The sequence below is a fragment of the Corvus moneduloides genome, chromosome 8 (assembly GCF_009650955.1).
Source record: "Corvus moneduloides isolate bCorMon1 chromosome 8, bCorMon1.pri, whole genome shotgun sequence".
In the NCBI taxonomy this organism is placed as follows: Eukaryota; Metazoa; Chordata; class Aves; order Passeriformes; family Corvidae; genus Corvus; species Corvus moneduloides.
The window spans coordinates 2,438,418-2,459,999 of NC_045483.1; the positions used below are offsets into that span (position 1 = coordinate 2,438,418).

Consider the following 21,582-nt stretch of genomic DNA (forward strand, 5'->3'; position numbering starts at 1 on the left):
GTAACAACACCTCATAAATTTAGGTGTGAAATTTAAGTCTGTGTAACCAACACATAGAGATTAATCTAAGAAAAATTAAGCACAAAGGGGAAGAAAGGGGTGATCAAGATTTAATTCTTGATATTTACTTCTGATTTTGTATGTTATAAAATTAATAAAAGATTAGGATTATTGTTGGATCACAGCTTGAATGGGATGTTGAACAACCTGGGATAGTGGAAGGTGCCCCTGCCCATGGCACGGGGTAGAATGAGATGGGATTTAAGGTCCTTCCAACCCAAACCATCCTGGGATTCTGTGATTCAGTTTGCTCATGCACTCAACAGCCAAAAAACAGCCCTCTGAGAGTAAATAAATATATACATAAATCAAACCACAAGCAATTAATCAATATCTAGAGGGGGAAAAACAACAAAGAAAAAATAAACCAGAAAAAACCACCCCAAAAAACGCCAAACAAACAAACAAAAAGTCCAACAGAAGTCAAATTATTCCCAGTGACATTTGAAGAATTAGTGCAGGGAAAGTAAGATCCACACAGTGATCAAATCAATAAGACTTTTAAATGGCTATCACAGTGTTCCAGTGGACAAACAGTGACCAGCACTAGAAAACCTTTTAGTCTGCTGTTGGTGCATCCTAAGTGCATCCTCCACCCTGAATTTCCTAACTGAAGCCCCAAACTTAGTGATACAAAACCAGGCAGTAACACGAGATGAAACCCTTCCATGGTGATTTTCTCTCGAAGCATAAAGAAACCAAACCACGTAAACCTCCTTTTTTTTTTTTTAAGAAAGGCTTTTTCAGGATTGTTCCTCTGCAGCCTAAAGCTCCTGACAGAACCTGCAGCATTCCCAAATCCAGCCCTGGCTCTGTAAGATGCATTGCAGTACTTACATCCCAAACAGGCTTATTCACTGCATGGAGAGAATTCATTTATTATTCAAGAGCACTGGGGAGAAGGCAAAAACCCCTAAAACCCTAAAGCAGACTGGTTCAGTCTCACTGCAATTTAATTTCTTAACACAGCTGGAAATGAGTTGATGGTAACTCTTTGAGAACATGGATAGGACAAGATAGGACGAGAGGAAATGGCCTCTGCACCAGCAGAGTTAGGTTGGATACTGGGAAAATTCCTTCCCTGGAAGGATTGTCCAGCCCTGGCACAGCTGCCCAGGGAAAAGATGGAGTCCCCATTCCTGGAGGGACTTAAGAGCTGTGTGGATGTGCACTTGGGGACATGGAGCAGTGGTGGCCTTGGCAGTGCTGGGGAAACTGGACTTGATGGTCTTGGAGGGCTTTTCCAACCTAACCTGGAAGTTTCTAGTTCTAGGATTCTATGGATTCATCCTTCCTGACCATGCTCAACTGCCACGTTTACAGCCCCATTAACATCTCCCACAGCTCTGATGGAGAAAAGAGAACCTTCAGCTTTTCCTATGAATCAGAGAATCACAGAATCCTACTTCAGTTGCTCCCAGCCCCAAAGTCCAACCTGGCTTTGGATGCTGCCAGGGATCCAGGGGCAGCCACAACTTCTCTGGGCACCCTGTGCCAGGGCCTGCCCACCCTCCCAGGGAACAATTCCTTCCCAATACCCCACCCAACACTACCCTCCTACAGCTTAAGGCCATTCCCCCCCATCCTGTCCTATTCCTTAATCCAACAAATCTCTTCTATTGCACAAGAACCTGTCCTTGGCACCCACCAATTTTAACAGCATTTATTTGCTATTTAACATATCTATCCACAAAATACAATCCAGCCCTTCCAGATTTTCAACTGAATGAGCTGAAAAACTTGGAAAAAGCTCACGTGCCAGTAAAGCTTGTCTCATCCGTAGCTGCCCATCTGAGGTTAATTGCGGTGCATCGTTATCTCACTCCACGTGCTTTCTGTGAGACGTCTCTGACAGACTGAACTGAGTTTTTTCAGATCTGGAGAATTATTTCCATGATCAATGAGTCTTGGAGCTGTTCTGCTCATCCCACACCCACATCTCTGCCCAAAACCCACTCCAGGGTGTCTTCAAACAACCCCTTTCTATTTATCAGCTCTAACAAACCTCTCCGAGTCCCCACGTTAAATCAAGGCAAGTGCTGCGTTTCATCCATCACACTTGTACAGGGAGGATTTCCATGTCAGAACAAGGGAGCAGCTTTAACAGAAACATGTAAGTGAAAGGGATTAGATATTTTACAGCAGAGAGAACAGCAAGCTCTGATACAAAACTCCATGTACAGGGAATGTTTACAAATTTCAGTCAAACCCAGGTTAAGCACAAAATGGAGGAGTCGGTCACGTCAGGGGAGCCATGGCAAAAAATGCTGAAGGCAACAGTGGTTTTGCACTCTGGCTTCTGTGGAGTCGTTATTTCTCACCAACTTCCAGACCAAACAAATTAACAATTCGTGCCACAGATGTCAGAAGTTATAAAGGAAATTAATGCAACAGTTGAGCTGAAATGAGACTGAGGAAAATGCTGCTATTTTCCCTGTGGACTCGGACGTCCACACACCGAGCTCTGCTTTGTGAAGATAATATCCAGAAAGTGCTCAGCAAAGCTTAAAAAATAAATATCTAAACCTTTTTTTTTTTTTTCCCAGAAATGCACATGAGTGTTGGGTTGAGGTTTTGGGGTTTTTTAAAAGATTAAATATTGAAGGATTTGATGTGTGTCACTGGCAATACTCCAGTTTTCTTCTAAGGCGTTTTATTCCAGGAGTTTTGACTAATGCAAATAATGAGTTTGAAATCCTGACTAACAGTGAAACAAACTCAGTTCTAAGTTAGAAATCCAGCAACTACTGCATTGATAGGACAAGGGAAAATGGCTTTAAGCCGAAGGAGAGTAGATTTAGATGGGATATTGGGCAGGAATTGTTCCCTGGGAGGGTGGGCAGGCCCTGGCACAGGGTGCCCAGAGCAGCTGGGGCTGCCCCTGCATCCCTGGCAGTGCCCAAGGCCAGGCTGGACATTGGGGCTGGGAGCAGCCTGGGACAGTGGGAGGTGTCCCTGCCATGGCAGGGGTGGGATGAGACGGGATTTAAGGTCCTTCCCAACCCAAAGCATTCCATGGCTCTGTGAAATACGAAGCACAGCACAGGATGGAAATCCAGTGTGGAATCTGCATATTCATACAACACAATCAACAGTTTAGTCTATTTCCAACTCTCCTGTTAGCAGCTCTGATGTCAGAGTTTAAAGCACACTTTCTATGCTGGATGAATAAATCTCATATGCCAGCATAAATTTTTCATGATTCTTTCATAAATTCCTCATTTCTTGTTGTCAGTTGTCTTGGCAGAAACTAAAATATAGGAAGCTGTAAAAACGTCGATCTGCTTTAATTAAGCCAACTGCCTCCTTCCAGGGCTGTTTGACAAGCCCTGGGTGAAGCCATAGATCACCCAGAGCACACAGCAAAGAGTGCAAGGGCCTTTTAAAGATAAATACAGAGAATTTCAATCCCTGCCTCACCCTTGACTGGTTGATGACCATCTCACAACTTTCTCGGGTTTTCCATCCAATCCTTGTTTGGGATTCCTGTTCATTAAAACTGAGTTGGCAGCAGCAAAGCAGAGAGGGGGATTTTCACCTTCTGCAATCAAGAGGTAAGAGTTTACTACTGCAATGGTGCATTTTTTTCATTAGACTGAACCAGAAAATAGCAAATTAAAACAGGAAATATGATGAAATGGATTCCTATCTGGAGTACTCTGGACAGGTCTGGTGCCCAGCATAAGGAGAACATGGAACTGTTGGAGCAAGTCCCAAGGAGGCCATGAAGTTGGTAAGGGGTCTGGAGCACCTCCCCTGTGGAGACAGGATGGGAGAGATGGGGATTGTTCAGCCTGGAGAAGAAAAGGTGGTGGGGAGACCTCACAGCACCTTCCAGAAGGGGCTACAGGGAAACTGGGGAAGGACAATTCACCAGAACTGGAGTGACAGGACAAGGAGGAATGGGTACAAACTGCCAAAGGGCAGGGTTAGATGGGATACTGGGAAGGAATTGCTCCCTGGGAGGGTGGGCAGGCCCTGGCACAGGGTGCCCAGAGCAGCTGGGGCTGCCCCTGGATCCCTGGCAGTGCCCAAGGCCAGGCTGGACATTGGGGCTGGGAGCAGCCTGGGACAGTGGGAGGTGTCCCTCGTGGCAGGGGTGGCACTGGATGGGCTTTAAGGTCCCTTCCACCCCAATCATCCTGTGGTTCTATGATTCCACACAGAAAGAGAATCCTCTCATCAAGAGAAAATCACAGCAGAGCTGAGATTGCTTGGAGAGCTGCTTTCCAAGGAGAACCAACTTCCCTTCCTTCGCACTTCCCTGGGCTTTTCCCAAGGAAGAGCACACCAGGTGATCCCTGAGATGCCCTTGCAGCATGGGATCCTGTAACTCCATGACATTATCCAAGAGACATTCCAGAAGAGCCAAGAGCGTGTCCCTCGAGGAGCACCAAGGCCCCGCTCCCTCCCTCAGCAGCGTCAGAACACAGGGAGGGAAAAATGAGCTTTGGACAAACTGGAAAAGATGAAGAATGATTCTTAAAGAACCCCCAATAAAATCCTTAAAATCTGTCAAAACCACTGAAAATTACAGGTTTAGGTAGATCAGAAAAACTGTGGCTAAGAAATCAGGGATACCAACACTGGCAAGTGTTGAATGCACATCTCTAAGTCTAAAAAGTGCCTGAGGCTGTACCAAAACAGGGAAGTACAGACCAACATGATACCAAATACCAGCTAATAACTGTGATTCAGATCTCAGAGATGGAAATACTCTTCCTTAAGAAAACTTTTCCTCGAGGAAACACGGCTGAAGGGATTGTGGAAGGAGCACGTTGTCAAAAATAGTCTGACAAATAAAAAGTTAGTCTGTGATCGAGAAGAACTTACAGAAAACATGTTTGGTTTTGACAGCTGGCAATTTCACTTTTGATTTTTAAAAATGAAATGTGGTTTCTGCATGAGAAGATGTAAAACAGTCCAGAAGGAAGAACATGAGACAACAAGTGTGGGAGGGAGAGTGAATCCTCACAAAGCCGTCGTAGTATCACACCTCCTTTAAAAACTCCCTGACGGGAACATGCAACTGAAATTCATCCCAGAACTGTTTCTGTTTGGATATCTTTATCAGAGAACTGTCAGAAAATCATCAATTATCTTCTCCTGCATCCTTTTTTTGAGTACTTGTGTTACACCTCCCATAGTGCAGACATGACTGGGCCAGCTACAGTCAAATCATACAAAGTAAATCCATTTTAACAGTCAAACACAGAGAGGAACAAACCCAGGGAGTGCCCGAGCCCTCAGAAGGAAAATTCCAGCATTAAGAAATAAGTAATGTCATAAAGGTGATTTTTTTATATAACTCAAAATCACCTCTTCCTCCACAAAGCTCTCACAGTTTGACTGTGACAGGAACAAAAATATATTTTCACATGGAAGATGAGAAAAAAAGAAATTAAATGAAAAACAGGAGAGGTGGATAAAACTGCTGAAGCCTTCCCTGCTTCCTGTGCAGTTTGTTCATCCATCCATCCATCCATCCATCCCTCCCTCCATCCATCCATCCCTCCCTCCATCCATCCCTCCATCCCTTCATCCATCCCTTCATCCCTCCCTCCATCCATCCCTCCATCCATCCCTTCATCCCTCCCTCCATCCATCCATCCATCCATCCATCCCTCCATCCATCCATCCCTCCATCCATCCATCCCTTCATCCATCCATCCACCCCTCCATCCATTCCTCCCTCCATCCATCCCTTCATCCCTCCCTCCATCCATCCCTTCATCCCTCCCTCCATCCATCCCTCCATCCATCCATCCCTCCACCCATTCCCCCATCCCTCCATCCCTCCATCCATCCCCCCATCCCTCCATCCCTCCCTCCATCCCTCCATCCATCTATCCATCCATCCCTCCATCCATCCATCCATCCCCCCATCCATCCATCCATCCCTCCATCCCTCCATCCATCTATCCATCCATCCATCTATCCATCCATCCATCCCTCCATCCATCCCTGTGAAGGAGGGCTCTGCTGGGCACTCAGTGCTGTGCAGGAGCCCATCTGGTGGACTCAATTCCCAGAGTTTTTGAAGATAAGCTGACTCACCCCATGCTGTGATGAATTTCAGTGTTCCTGTTCCACAAGACATCTTCTCCTGCCCTGTGCATTCCCACCTAAGTGCTGCTGCACCTGCATCCCAAGTTTCCCACCAGGCAGAGCTTTAGGGCTGGCTCTGCACCACCTGCAGGCAGCCAGGTGACACCTGTGCCAGCAGAGAGCTGCCCAAACCAATTAAACTGCCCAAAACTTAACAAATTGAGCCAGGGGATGCTGCTGCACCACACGAGGTGTGAGGGTTATGGAGAGGGGGCTCTGTCACCCGGGAGCTCCAAAGGGAATTGGAGCAGAGAGGGGATCAGGGATCAGATGCTCTGTTTCAGCTCCCTCTCTCTGAAGCCACTTGCAGAGAGACAGAGAGTTTTCATGTCACTGATGATCACAGGGACCTGAGAAATGACAGTTTTCACACCTTCTGCACCAGTCATACATTATTATTGTTTTTCTTTTCCTGGAGTTGCTGGCAAGCAGCAAACAACTCCCCCAAAGGGCAGGTGGATGCTCTCCCGAATCTCCAGGTGAGGGCTTAGGGAAGCTGAACAGTCAGATGGGGTGGGAAAGGTCAGAGCAGGAACAGCAAAGGCATTTCCAGAGTGCCTGGATGCAGAGGGCTCTGGGTGCAGGCTGGGAACATGGCCAGGGCTCAGGGGAAGATGGAATGGACAGGGGGAAGCCTTTCCCACACATCCAGGACAAAACAATCTGAAAAAGCTGGGAGAGCAAAGCTCCTGTCGCAGGCAGAGCAAATCCAAACAGATCCCTGAACACACTGACAGTAAATTCCCTTTGCAGCTCACCAGGCATTTGGTGAATGTTTATATACAAGGAATTTAAGGAGGGAAAAGGTTTGCTTTTAATATCTTTCATGTTATTGCTTTGAATATCCCAAATGAAAAAACATGGTGGTAGTTTAAAGTTCAGCCACTCAAGGAACAGGATTTGCACAGAGTGTGCCCCTGGATGGATATTTTCTAACACCAGTGAGAATCTATGTCCATCACCTGGATACTAAAGAAGCTCTCATTTTGGTTAATGTTAAAAAACCATGGATTTACCTTCTCAGTTCAGCCTGTTCATCCCCAGATCTGGAAACACCTGGTTTACTACCTGCAAAGGCCTGCTTTCCTGTAACACTTCTGATGGAAAAGGAAAAAGGAGAAACATCCATCAAGAAAGGCTGAGCTCAAGCTCTGCCTGCAATGCACTGAGAGAGACAGAAGATGCCTTTTCAGTGCTCATATTCAGTGATATAAACCTTCAAACTGGTTATAGCCAATGATCTGGCACCTCTTTTCTCTCAAAAGATGCTTTAAACTCTTCCTGCCCTACAATCACTCATCTGTTACATCAGAGCAGGAATAATTTCCTTCTTTTTAAAAAAACCTCCAGTTCTTCCTACGGTGGCTGTGTTTTCTCACACTCCAACTGGAAAAGCTTGTTTTCTACAGTATGTTCATGAAATATTTCTGATCCTGAAATTTAATAACCCCAGAAAAGGCCTCGCTGGCTTTTTAAGCATCGAGGCTGCTGCTCTGAGAAGCCAAAATGCTGCACCATTGTCAGTCATTGGAAAAGATGAAAATTCAGACAAGGAATGTGTGGCAAGGTAAAAGCAAACAGGGCTTTAGGCACATTTTACCCAAATTGTATTAAATTAATAACTGTGCTGGTCACTGTTCTTGTGAATCATTAACAAAATAATACATTAAGAGCAAAGTACTGTTTTATAATATGTACAATATCTCTGTTCTGTCAAGCTGCTCTAAGTGCTGAAAATCCTGAAGTCACTCATTGATGGTCAAACACACAGAATTTCAGTGCAAAGCTCACTACAGAAATCTGAATTCCAGACTAACAGCCAAAAAAAAACATTTAAGCCTGAAAATGCATTTATAATATCCAACCAACTGTTTTTTGTTACTTCTCAACACTGAAATATTGGGGTTTTTTACAATACTGGAAAGGATGAATAGACCCCAAGTGTGAAAAAGCAGCCCGTATTTCACTCCCTGGGTATTTTAAAATGTGCAGTGGTAGTGACTGAAATGATGCTGATGTGGAAAAATAACGATTGTAAGTGAAAGTTGCTACACCTTTCCTGTTAAAAATAAACATCACGTGGTGTTAGCTTTGACTTGGTGAAAATGGAGCCCTGCTTTGGGATTTAACACCTTCAGCTTTATTTAATTACCTCCTTCACGGCGCTGCTTTTATAGGCACCGAGTGTTCCCACATCGTGCTCATGCCTTACATCCTGTGCTAAAAAAACCCAAGAGTTTTGTATTTGGGGCTGTGACGTCAACAGCCTTTACGGGAGGGGGTTAAATGTGCACAAATTGAGCAGTCAGGGCATCTTAATTCCAACTAATAACTGGAATACCACATCCGGGTGGGTTTGGGTGCTAAGGTAGAACGTTTTTCCTTCCTACCACGGAATCATGGGATCACTGAAGTTGGAAAAGCCCCCTAAGATCATCGAGTCCAAGCCAGCATTCCCAAGCCACCACTGACCCGTATCCCCAGGTGCAACCAGGATGCTCCATGGTCTTTGGATTCCCACCACCAAAGCGCACCATCATCATTTTCTCAGTCTTGGTTTTGGTCACATTTCCAAGGGATCATTTTTCCTGTGTGAACCTAGGGAGCAAAACTCCTCCGGGTGGTCCCACGAAATGTGGTGCTGCAGGCACCAAACTGACTGTGAGGAGCCAGGAAAAGCAGAATAAAGCTGGAAAAGTCCCCAAAGCTCCATGAAATGAGAAAGCAAATACTGAGCTACAGCTTCATCCCAAACACCCACACTGGTACAATAATGTGGATTCAAATGTTCGTGAGCTCATCTTAGAGAGAGCTAAACCTTGAGTATCTGCACACCAGGGCCTTTGGAGTGGGTTCAGGCAGCAATGGAGAAAAGAACATGAGAATCACTAAATAAAATGTAAAATTTAAATTGACAGTTAAGGGGTTCGTCAGTTCTAATTAGAAAATTGTAAGAAAACTTTAAATTAAAGGAAGGCTTATGCTAAAGGATCTGTCTGAGGAAATGTAATCTGCCAAGGGTTCCTGCTACCCCTGAAGTAATGAGAGCACAAAACAAAAACCAAAAACATGTAACAACATCAATATCCACCATTTAGTGCACAATATATTGAATTCTTCTTGCTTAATTTGATAAAAAAATATCATAAAATCCAAACTGATAAATATATTGGCTGGTAAAATGCTTATGAGTACAGTCATCCCAAAGTACCTTAATATCAACCCAGGTTTAGATTCCAGAAGGGAAAATAATACTGGAATCATTGTGTTCCATTTGAAATTAATTTGGCAAGGCTTCTTCAGGTCTCAATTAGCTCTTAGCACAGAATTACCATGACACACAGGCTAATAACCTCTCAGAGCTTTCTTTCAGAACAATGTGTTAAACCCAGCAGTTCTCAACACTCTAAAGATGCAAGTTGGGAAAAAAAGAGGGCAAGTAGCCAAAAAAATGAGTTGGATTTCCAAGGATCTTGTTAAAAAAACAAAGGAAACCAGACATCCACAGCATCCTGTGGGTGATGGCTCCAGAAAGTGAGGAATGAAAAGCCATTTTCAACATTCTCTTGCTGTTCCTTAGTGCAGCAGTTGAGCCAAGCTGCCTCTTTCACTCAGCTGTGTGCAGCTTCTGTGCCCTACTTCTCCTTCAAGTATCCCATTTCTGAGCCACTCTGGGAAATGACACACTGGGAGATGCCTGTAAAACGCTCGTGACTTTAGAGCAGGTAAAATACACCAGGGCAGACAACCAGCAGGGCAAAGTGGTGTTTGGGAGGAGTAGCTACTGCTGCCGGTGATTCCCCATGAAACATCCTCCAGGGAAAACCCCCAGCAGTACCATGGGATGGCCCCTGGGCTGAGGACTGTTCTAAGTAACAGTGACAGGATGAGAGGAAACGGCCTCAAGTTGCACCAGGGCAGGTTTAGGTTGGATATTAGGAAAAAATCTCTTCATGGAAAGGGTTGTCCAGTCCTGGCACAGCTGCCCAGGGCAGTGGCGGAGTCCCAAGCCCTGGAAGTGTTCAAAAAATGTGTGGATGTGGCCATTGAGGATGAGGTGGTGCTGCTGGGTTGAGCAGTGATCCCAGTGATCTCAGAGCTCTTCCCCACCCTTAACAATCCTATAATAATCCCACAGATTCCTTGAAGTTCCCAAGCTTTATAAGACACACGGAGCATTCAGCAGGTTTTGAAGGGATTCAATTTGCTCCCACTCCAAGGAGGACAACCAGTCCACAGCCAGGAATTCTCCAGCTCTAAACCTCAGCACTGCCTCGCTACCTAAAACTCTGCAAGGTGCCAAAAATAGCAAGGCCTTTTAACAGAAGATAAAAAAAAAAATCTCTAAAAAACCCTTTTCCCCCTTGAACTCAAGAACACCAGCAGTTGGGGTCATTTCATCCCTCTGTGTTTCCTCCTAGTGCAGAAAGAGCTGTTCCCTAGCACACAATTCTTTGCTTCCAAGTCACTGGAATTTTCTTGTTGGCAAATCAAAGGTTGAAGTGTCATGGGGTTGGTAGTGAGCAATGAAGGTGGAGCTAATGCTCCACAGGGAAATTTTGGAAGCAAAATTAAAAGCAAGTTGTGCTTTAGGATGAAAAGGACCTGCAACAGCCTTTTCCTGGTTTTATAGAGCTGCCATGGCTCTGAGATCTCCATTCCTGGGAGGACACCAAATCCCATCCACATTCAGGGACAGGAAAATATCTTTGTCAAGGGAAGCACAATAAAACCCAGAACAAGCAGCATCACAGAAGATGCTGGATGTGGTCACCAGCCCAAGCTCACCCCACTGCAGGAAATCTTCCCAAAAACCCAACACGGCTCCAAACACATGAAAACCGTAATTAAGATGATACAATTATGATCAACAAACTGGAAATCATTACTCCACCTTTAGACCCCAGGGGACATTAATCATGACCCAAATAGATGGAAAGAGTGCTCAGAGAAGGAGCTGATGGATTTGGGAGGGCTGGGACATCTCACACCCACATCCCAACATTGGCAGCTTCACTGGGTGCTTCTCAGAATCCCAGACTGGTTTGGGTTGGAAAGACCTTAAAGCCCATCCCATTCCCACCCCTGCCATGGACAGGGAGCCTTCCACCACCCCAGGGTGCTCCCAGCCCTGTCCAGCCTGGCCTTGGGCACTGCCAGGGATCCAGGGGCAGCCACAGCTGCTCTGGGAATTCCATCCCAGCCCCTCACCACCCTCCCAGGGAACAATTCCTTCCCAAAATCCCATCTAACCCTGCCCTCCCTTCCATGACTTCTCCATCCTAAGTGATCAGAGATTACAGAAATTAAGGAGCAAACCAGATCATTATATCCAGCGGGCTGCCCCAAGTGTTCATCAGTTCTCACAACCACACCACGATCAATATTCCACCAATTCCAGGGACATTTCTAACTCCAAAGGCTGGGAGAAAACCACCTGCTATGGGGTGGAAACCATCAAGGGAAAAGAGCACCTGCTGGAGAATATTCCTTCAAGGAATCTCAGCTCTTTGAATAAGAAAATATCCTGTTATTTCAAACATAGTCAAGTAGATTCATTTTCCTCCCAGGTGCAGTTAATTTGACAGGTACAACGCTAAACCAAAAATCCTGCAAGGTCTTTCCTGAAAAGGTCAGTGCATTATGCAACGGGGTTTTTTATGGACAGCAAAAAAAGTTCCTGCATGCACAGAAATTTTAGGTGATTTACCAATGTGCATTCGTGTCTTTTACTCCCAGATGAAGAGCAAACTTTGGGGTACATGAGTTAATTCTGAGAACTGGCTCCTAAGGAAGTTATGAGCTTTGAAAATTGTTATCCTCAGTCCATACATGGGAAATAGTGGGAGGCTTTTCTATACAGAGAAATATTCAGCACTAAAGAAAAACAAAATTGCTCCCATTTGAAGTCTTACTGCATTCCAGCCCTGAATTAAATTATTTGATTGTTCAAGCTGCATGTCTGGACTCTTAAACTTTTTAAATAAGCACAGAGTCCTATAGGAAATGCATTAATAGTCAGGAAAAGTAGCAGCAATTCCTTCTAATCCAAGCTTTTTGTACTGTTCAGACTCTTCTTGAAACAATGCATCCCTTGGCCTCCTAAAACATAATTGCATTGCAAACACCTCCTTCATCCCAGTTCCAATTTGGGAATGTAAACCAGTTAACATATTCCACTAAAACATATCTTCAGGGAATATTTTAGTGATCAGGGCCCCAGTTATAAATTCAGATTTTCAAGTAACAGCCACTAAGCATAAAATTGAGCGGTTAAGGTTGGAAAAAACCCTTCAGGTCATTGAGTCCAACCCTCAGCCCACCTTGTTCCACATGTTTTTGGAACACTTCCAGGGATGGGGACTCCACCACCGCCCTGGGCATCCTGATCCAGTGCATGAAAACCCTTTCCATGAAAAAACTTTCCCTAATCTCCAATCTAAACCCCCCCTGGAGCAACTTAAGGCCATGAATAATGTCTTTGAGCATGGAATTAACACAGGCTTGAACCCATGAAGGGGTTTAGGAAATGAAATCACGATTTTAAAGCTTCTTCTGCTCCCTCCACCCCAATCCCATAGATTTAATAACACCTGATAGGCTGTGAAACTGTGGGGTGTCTCTGCTTTTCCCATCGTTTCCAATCCAGAATCTTTGCCATCCTTCTGGCCTCTTTTTGCCTGTTATGAAAACTACACCTCATCCAGCAGGAGCTCGGGATGGATTTTAAATAAGAGCTTTTGCACTTGCACTCATCTGATGGATGTGACTTGACTGGTCAATTATGTAAGTGCAAAGAGCCTATTTTCAGACATTTATTAAAACCATCCTGCTTTTGTTTCCATAAGCCTGCCTCAAACCCAGCAGAATATTGCAATTAAGACAAATTTCCATAAGCTAAACCCCAGTTTCAGTTTGGCTTTGGGTGACTTGACAGGAAGGATAAACTCAGAGGCAGCTGAACCCTGGGCTGCTTTTGAAGGTTCCGAGTTACGCAAAAGTTGCTCCGGTTCCTGACGCACGCCAGGGTTTGCCCACTCCTGGTGGACGGTCACAAACATCACTGGAGGTAATTCTGAGAGCACAGCGTGGATCTGACAGGTACTGCTATGACAACCATGCAGCAGAACTGCCTACATTTCCCTGGAAGCTCCAAAAATAAACATTCCAGGATGTGTTTATCCGGCGTGTCTCCCCCGTCCTTTGTCCTCCTCTTTGCGAGGCTTTTTTTGGCTTTCACACAGAAAATTCATTGAGATCCTGGGCTGGTGGGCTGGGTTTGGGTGGGGTTGAGGGCATTTTGTTCATGGAAGATGTGGGGTGGTGGTTTGGATTTGTGCTGGGAACAGGGGGCATAATACAGGAATATTTCTGTTGTGCTGAGCAGAGTTTGGGGCCTTGACCATTCCCTGTGGAGCTTTTCCAGTGCCCAGCCATCCTCTGGGAAGAACCTTCTCCTGAAACCCAACCTAACCCTCCCTGACACAATAGGTAACACCCACCAGATTCCCTCCCCAGGCCAGCTCTATTTCCTCTGGGAAAAAAAAAAATAGAGATGAGAAACCTCATTTTCACCGAGAGCATCTCATCCCTTTTCCTCCGACTTCAAAAGGCAAAACAAACAGGTATTTTATGTAAATATGGACATTAGAAACAAAAAATAGAACAGCAAACATCAAATTCCTTTTTCATAGGCAACTCAGCTTCCAGTGGCACAGCTGCAGATGAAAGTAGCAGCTACAAATTAATGTATCATAAGGTCTTACCAAAGGAACTTGATTGTCTCAAATGCCAAAAGTAAGACCAAAGACTAAATTATTTGCATTTACGGAACCGTAGCGAGGAATTGCTTTCATGTTCTGAGTTATGTGTTTAGGAGGAACCTAAGTTTAGCTTGTCAGCCTCTGACAAAAGTTAAAAACAATTTCTAAAACATTTCAGAATCATTTCGAAACATGGTTTCGATGGGGGAAATGTAAACAAGACAAAATCCCTGCCTTTTTTTGTAACTACCTCTACAGTTCCAACTCCTCGCGTGTGTTTTCCTGCAGGAGGTGCCTGGAATGAAGAATCTGCCTCCAAAGCACTTCCCAGCCCTATCCTGAAACACAGGAAACTCCCTGATTGCTTAAAATTATTAAATACAGATATTATGGCTGTGATAGGAAGAACTCTCCCTGAAAATGTGGGCACAGACAAACTCTACAGCAGCTGCAACTTAAAGGTGGACAAGTATCCTAAAAGGAATTGTAAGACATTTCCAACTCCTCCTTCCAAGGAGCTGTTTCAAAAGTACATTTAATGGTCTATTATCCATCTTTGTCATCCCTCAGTGGTTTTTTTCCATCTCCTTTCCTTGGATATTGTTGTTTACAGTAATCCAGGAGCTGATCTGGACCAAAATTTGGAAGTGAAAGGAAAAGCCACTGCATCAATTCAAATATTCTCTGCTTTTACCCCCAAAATGAATTCTTTTAACTCCAAAATGCTGGTCAGCCACCTGCAAACCAATGTCACCTTCAACACGTTGGTGGCAATTCCATCAAATCGGTGACACCAAAACCTTGGAGTCTGAACCAACAAATTGCTTTCCTAAAATGAGAATTTTACTGAACTAGACAAGTGAGTAAATAAAGCATTCTACAAAAAAGGAAGAATTATCTTGTTAGATATGAAGATTTTTTGGTGTTCATTTCAGCATGAAAGGTGGGAACACAGCGTGACTCCCCATGGTGTTGGAACAAAGGCATGGGATGTGATCCTGAGCCTGGGATGTGATCCTGAGCCTGGCACAGCAATACTGGGAGGCAGAAAAGAGAGAGGACCCTGATGTTTTCATGCACTGGACCAAAAACAGGCAGGCAAAGCACTGGGAGTCATTTCTGTCACTATTACTGAGTGTGCAGATTTTTTATATCTATAATATATGTAAGAAATAATATATATCTTTCTATATATTTATCCCACTAGTGAAGGTCAAAAAAATATAATACTAAATTTGAACTAAACTTGTATTTGCAAATATTCCCTGTAATCCAGTCATTCACATGCATTTCTCCATTTCCCTCTTCCCCCATGGCTACAACTTGATCTCATCCAGAACATTTGAATCCACTGCTTACTCCAGAGTATTTTCATCTGGAAGCAAACCACTGAGTGGAGAGGAGCTTTAAGAGAAAACTAAAGCACTGGTCTAAAAGGGGAATTAGAGCTCTGTTTTCCAGCTATTTTAATTCTTTCTCCCATTGTTTCACACTACCAGATATAATCCATGCAGGAAATATATGAAATTGTGGATACAGTTAAAATTTAATTCCCTTGATTTGGTTCATAGCACAGAAACTGCCCAAGGAGGTGCTTTCAAAAATGACACCAAATTGCACGTTCGGAGTTATTCCTATGGAGGGGATGTCACAGCCTTAAAAGGCAAAATTTGTTCTTAAATTTCATCTGTTTTTCTTCAATAAAACTTTGTAAGGGTGGAAATAAATGGAGCAGATGGACAAAACAAGGTGTTTTACACTGCAGCTCACTGGTTTTGGAAACCACGTTAACTCCAACAGGAAAAATGAAAAGCACGGAAATCAATGGAGAAGCATTTCCAAAGGAGCTGGTGCAATGGGAATGAGGGAATGAGGGATGAACAACCCCCCTCAGGACATCTGAAGATACTCATCAACACCAAAAAGACTGGAAAATGTTTTTAACTTTAAATACTACTCAGATATTCAGGCACTGAGGTGAGTCAGGAAGAATCAAAGATCATCAACACATCCCATTTCTGCCTCCTCAGGACTTTGTGTCCAGCTTGGGACAAAGACAAGATTATTTTTAAGGATAAAAATTCCAAGCCTCTGTCCTAACTGTGAACCATCCTGCTTTGTATTGCTCCAAATTTTCCGTGAGGACCTGCCTGGGATAAGGATCCCTTTGTGCTTTAAGGAAAAAAACCATGGGCAGGGAAAGGCTGGTTTTGTACCTCTGCTCTTTCATTTGTACGGCCAGAATTTCACAGTGCCAAAGAAAAACCAAGGTGAAATCCCTGCCCAAGTGAACACTGAGAGGTCAATGGACAATGAAGGTAACACAATTCCAGACTGGTTTGGGTGAGAAGGGCCCTTAAATCCCACCCAGTGCCACCCCTGCCATGGCAGGGACACCTCCCACTGTGCCAGGCTGCTCCCAGCCCCAATGTCCAGCCTGGCCTTGGGCACTGCCAGGGATCCAGGGGCAGCCACAGCTGCTCTGGGAATTCCATCCCAGCTCCTCCCCACCCTCCCAGGGAACAATTCCTGCCCAATCTCCCATCCAGCCCTGCCCTCTGGCAGTGTGAATCCATTCCCTGTGTCCTGTCCCTCCATGCCTTGTCCCCAGTCCCTCTCCAGCTCTCCTGGAGCCCCTTTAGGCCCTGCAAGGGGCTCTGAGCTCTCCCTGGAGCCTTCTCTTCTCCAGCTGAGCACTCCCAGCTCTCCCAGCCTGGCTCCAGAGGGGCTCCAGCCCTCGGAGCAGCTCCGTGCCCTCCTCTGGATCCTGTCCATGAGCTCAGTGTCCCTCCTGTGCTGGGCTGATACAAGCAACACTCACTGCAGTACTGACCACACTGTAATTGCCCTGTGTCCACTTATTAATGCCAGTTAAGGCATTAAGAATGTCCAAACACAAAGCTTCCCAATCCTATTTCAATCCTTCCCAAAACCCAGGAACCCCAGAGTTCTCACACGCTGGGAGGGTTTCCTGATGCCTCCAACATAACTCCCAAGACACTTGGAATTACTGAGGCAAAACCACTTTCAAAATTAATAAAAAAAGAAATCAATCCAAGGGGCTTCAGATGTTCCTCATCAGCTCTCAAAGAGCTCCTCATTTTAAACACCTTCCCAAGGCGCTTCCTAAGCATTCCAAACCAGCAGGAAGAACCCAAAGATGGCTCAATCTCCTGACTCCTATTTATTCAGAATGGATTTTATTAGGGAGTTAAGGAGACTTCAGAAGCCCAGATTAAAGTTATGGTGCATTTTTATAAGGAGTGCAGGAGCTGTGGTTCAGGATTTTATATAAGGAAACGCTGACAACTTTATAGCCGTGGTAGCTTCCAGTAAATGCAGAAGAGATTTCTCCAGGCAACTGGTAAATATAATGTTTTTCCCTTATACTTTCATCTCAGTACACATAAAAGCATTTGACACACTTAATAAAATGTCACCAGCATAAAACACTGCACAAAGGAATGCTAAATAATGACAGAACTGCAATTATTAAGGAAAAAAAAATGAGCATTAGAAACATTTTCAGCCTCTCTCTACATTACTGGGATGATGGAATTCGGATTTAAAAGCCTTTTTAATTCTTTCTTGTAACACCACTGAAATAATTCCTGGACATACGACTCCATACAATAACCCCTAATTTGAGGTCATATGCAAAACATGCAATTCATCCTCCAAAGAATAAACTGACTTATTATAAGATATGCATAGAATTTTACTGCACCTGCAGCTGGCTGCAAAATCCGGGTTCTCAGACTGATGCCACCCTTTAATGTTTGGTGGACTCCAAGAGCCCTAAGCCAGGCCACTAAAACACTCCTCCAGAGCCAATTTTGAAATAATTCTGTGCATGAGAGAGGGAGGCAAAGCCAGGGCAGGCTGGCTGCAGCCTCGTGGTTGCTGTTTCCAAGCAACCCTGTTGTTCCAGAGCAAAGCCAAAGGCGCCGGCTCGGGAAAGCTCCGGAGCTTTTCCCTCTGTACTCACTTGTTCTGCATCATGTTCATGATCACCCAGTCGAAGGGATAGACGTTCTTCCCGATGAGGTTCTTGAACATGATGAATGTTTCCATCAGGAAGTCCTAAAAGAAGAGACAGTGTTTGGAGAAGGCCACTCCCGCAGACCGAAAAACTCCACGGGATGGCGGCAGGTATGGATGGACTGGATGCCAAAGGGGGCTTTGTGCTCTGCTTCCTAAAAAAGGCATTTTTCATAAAAAACACACCCAAATCCTACCAAAGCATATTTATCCATGATGCCCATAAATCCTACAATAATTCCATTGCAGAAATTATAACAACAGTAATCCCACAGTTAAGCAACCCATGGGATTACTCAAGGCCAAGCACTGGTTCACCAGTTATCCAAAAGGAGTTTCTGCTGGAAAAACAATCATTATTTTCCATGCTATGGACAAAATCTCCCAGTTTTTTCATGTATTGTGACACACCTGTCGTGACACACTCTTGGGAAGTTGATAAAAGCACACTGATACATGGAAAGAGGAAAAAAAGAAAGCTGAATATTTATTTAACTCTTATGATTGCACTAAAAATACTTCCTGGAGTCAGGTGATGAATATTCCCTCCCTTCATGAGTACTGTCCTGAAATTGAGATTACTTATGTATTAAAATAAAAACATGTTCCAGTTCAAAGTGAGATTCATCACCTGCACCTGGGGTAAAGGACAACAACGGCTTGGACATCCCAAAACAGGGTGAGAGCCTCCCAAAGGGAGCAGCAGGAATTGTTCCTGCAAGTGAAAACCTGCCCAAGAACAAGTTAATTTAACAGCATAAACCAATTTATTTCCACACAGCTATAAGCAAACAATTCTTTGGACCAGAAACTTCGTGTACTTTACAATGTAAATCATTTCCTACAATCTGGGAATCTGTAACTGCTATCTAACAATTTCAGTAATATCAAATGCTGCAAGAAAGATAAAGGGGAAAAGAGAACTTCATGCAGAAAGTCCTTGATCCACTTCACACAGAGATAAAAACGAACTTTTATTCCAAGGTTAGAATATCTTCCCTTTGATACAGTTTCTCAGTAATGGTATTTATCTGGTCTATCTTTAAAATGTCAAATGCCTACAAAAAAGAAATCCCCAATATGTTCCATCGACTGGACTTTTAACTAAGACTGCTTTCTGTGTAACCTTTTCAGTGAGAAATGAATCTGAAGCTCCTGCTCTCATCAGTCTTTCTTCAGGTATGAGAGCCAGGATCTTTGGCAGATTTATCTTTTAATCCACTGCTCTGTTAAAATGTTTTCCTGGCTCAGAAATTCCCAGTCAGTGGATGCAGGGAGCTGCAGAGGTCCTGAGGATATGGCATTGAGATAAGAATCACAGAATCCCAGAATGGTTTGGGTTGGAAAGGACCTTAAATCCCATCCCATCCCACCCCTGCCATGGCAGGGACACCTCCCACTGTGCCAGGCTGCTCCCAGCCCCAGTGTCCAGCCTGGCCTTGGGCACTGCCAGGGATCCAGGGGCAGCCCCAGCTGCTCTGGGCACCCTGTGCCAGGGCCTGCCCACCCTGCCAGGGAACAATTCCTGCCCAATCTCCCATCCAGCCCTGCCCTCTGGCACTGGGAAGCCATTCCCTGGATCCTGTCCCTCCAGCCCTTGTAAATATTCTCTCTCCATGTTTCTATTTCACAAAGCAAGGTGGAATTTCCCCCTCTCTGGAGTCATTCCAAACCTACCTGGACCCTGCCCTGGCAGTGGGTTGGACTGGGCGATTTCCAGAGGTCCCTTCCAACCCAACCCCAGCTATTCTGGGATTCTGTGAACTTCCAGGGTGCTGGGCTCCACCATGTGCAGAATACCCCTGGTGAAATAACCCCTCTGTTGTTTGACAACACAACATCAATAAAGATCACAGAATCCCAGAATCATTAAAGTGGGAAAAGACCCCCAGGATCACCAAATCCAACCTCTGACCAAACAGCACCGTGCCCAGTGAACCAGATCCTGATGCTTCGGGCATTAACAGGGTGGAGACCAAGTCTGGAACTGCTCCTGCTCCAGATGTCACCACTGTGCAAAGCCCAACTCATCCCAGAGCCACTCCTTTAGCTCAGGAAGATCTGCCTTCATTGCAGAGTTCAAACTGCACATTTCCCTGCTCATTTTTCCTGTGTTTTGCTGAAAGAATTCCACTGTTGATGATTTGGTTCCTTCCTGACCCTGGGGGCTCTGACCCACTTTGCTGATTCAGCTCTACATTTCCATCCCCTGACAGTTCCATTTTAATAACCCCACGCTCACCCAGGTACTTTAAATAATGCTCTGTAACAACTCAGCTAATTATTGATCAAATAAAAAGCTCCTGATGCTCACCGGGGGTTTATGTATTCATAATATTGCTCTCTTTTCCGTTTTATGCTTCTCATAGAAAAGCAAATGGTTTGGATGAATTAACCTCCTTTTATGAGGAAAACTCAGGGTTTTTGAGGGGCTGGGAAGAGAGGGAAGCCACCAGGACAAGAAAAAACTGGGTATTTTCAGTATAACTGGAAGCAGCACCAATTTTTCTGAAAATAAAACCTGTACTAAAGGAGGAAGGGTTACAACTCCTGCTCTCTCTCCAACTACAAATCCTGTTTAATAGGAAATAGAATTTACAGCAGGTAAGACCACTAAAACATTCCCATCCACTGATGGAAAGCAAACAGCCTGAGCTCAGCCTGAGATTCTACACATGGCAGAACATTAACAGGCATTTTTTGTCAACTAAACCACACACGTCTCAAATAAAAATATTTTCTACCAAGGAAAAAGGGGAGAGGAATCAGTTAGTCCCAGAAATAACCTCAGTGATCTCAGATAATGTTTCACCTCAGGATGACAGCAGAATCACAGATTTTGATTTTACAGAATCACAGCAGAGTTTGGGCTGGAAGGGATCTCAATGCAAGAAATCCCTCTTTGAACAGACATTCCTTAATAAATCTAAGCTCTCTGTTCTGCAGAGAGGTAGAAGACTGCTTTTATTGCACTCCACCTCATCTTCTCGCACACTTTTGAGGCCAAATGTGACCACTATAATAATCTCAACCTGCCACCTACATAACACAGACCATAAAGCTTCGTCCAGCACTTCCAGCACAGAGCTTCCAACTCCTGCTTGAGCAAGAGCAGAGGCTGAAGGAAGATTTAAGGGTCTCCAGTGGTGAAGAAGCAACCACAGCTTAAGTTTTCCCCTTCTCTTGCCTTTTTTTTTTTAAGAAAAAGCTTTTCATTTCTGCCTGGCTGAATTTAGTCTCAGTTCTAAATCACTGCTTTGTGATTAAATGGAATCCTCTGCAATAGGAGGTGCAGTTTTCACTTCCAGGTCTGGCTTTAAATGCAAAGACTCCTGAATTTCAGTTCTACTGGGTGAGTCAAATGGCAGTGGCTCAAAAAATTGTTGGATTAAAAGAGTGAAAAAAACATGAAAAAAAAAAGGAAGAAAATTCGATTTACTCCCTGTAGTTTCCTTCACTTACAGGATTAACAATGCTCTGCCATTAAACCTCCACACCTTAATTAATACTATTTAAAATCAGTTTAAGGAAGCATTTTCTACCACAAACATATTCTCCATTTAATGTTTTACCAGCTTATTATGTACTTCAGTTTCCATTAACACACATT

At 44.3% G+C, this 21,582-nt stretch overlaps 1 protein-coding gene across 2 annotated transcripts in view; it reads right to left on the reverse strand.

The window, feature by feature from the left end:
- Nucleotides 1-21,582, reverse strand: part of DOCK1 (dedicator of cytokinesis 1) — a 264,142-nt gene that overhangs the window by 92,987 nt on the left and 149,573 nt on the right. For both annotated transcript variants that reach the window (XM_032117142.1, XM_032117143.1), the window contains exon 29: nucleotides 17,920-18,014. In XM_032117142.1, the coding sequence (XP_031973033.1) occupies nucleotides 17,920-18,014 (95 nt within the window). The remainder of the gene's footprint in view (nucleotides 1-17,919; nucleotides 18,015-21,582) is intronic.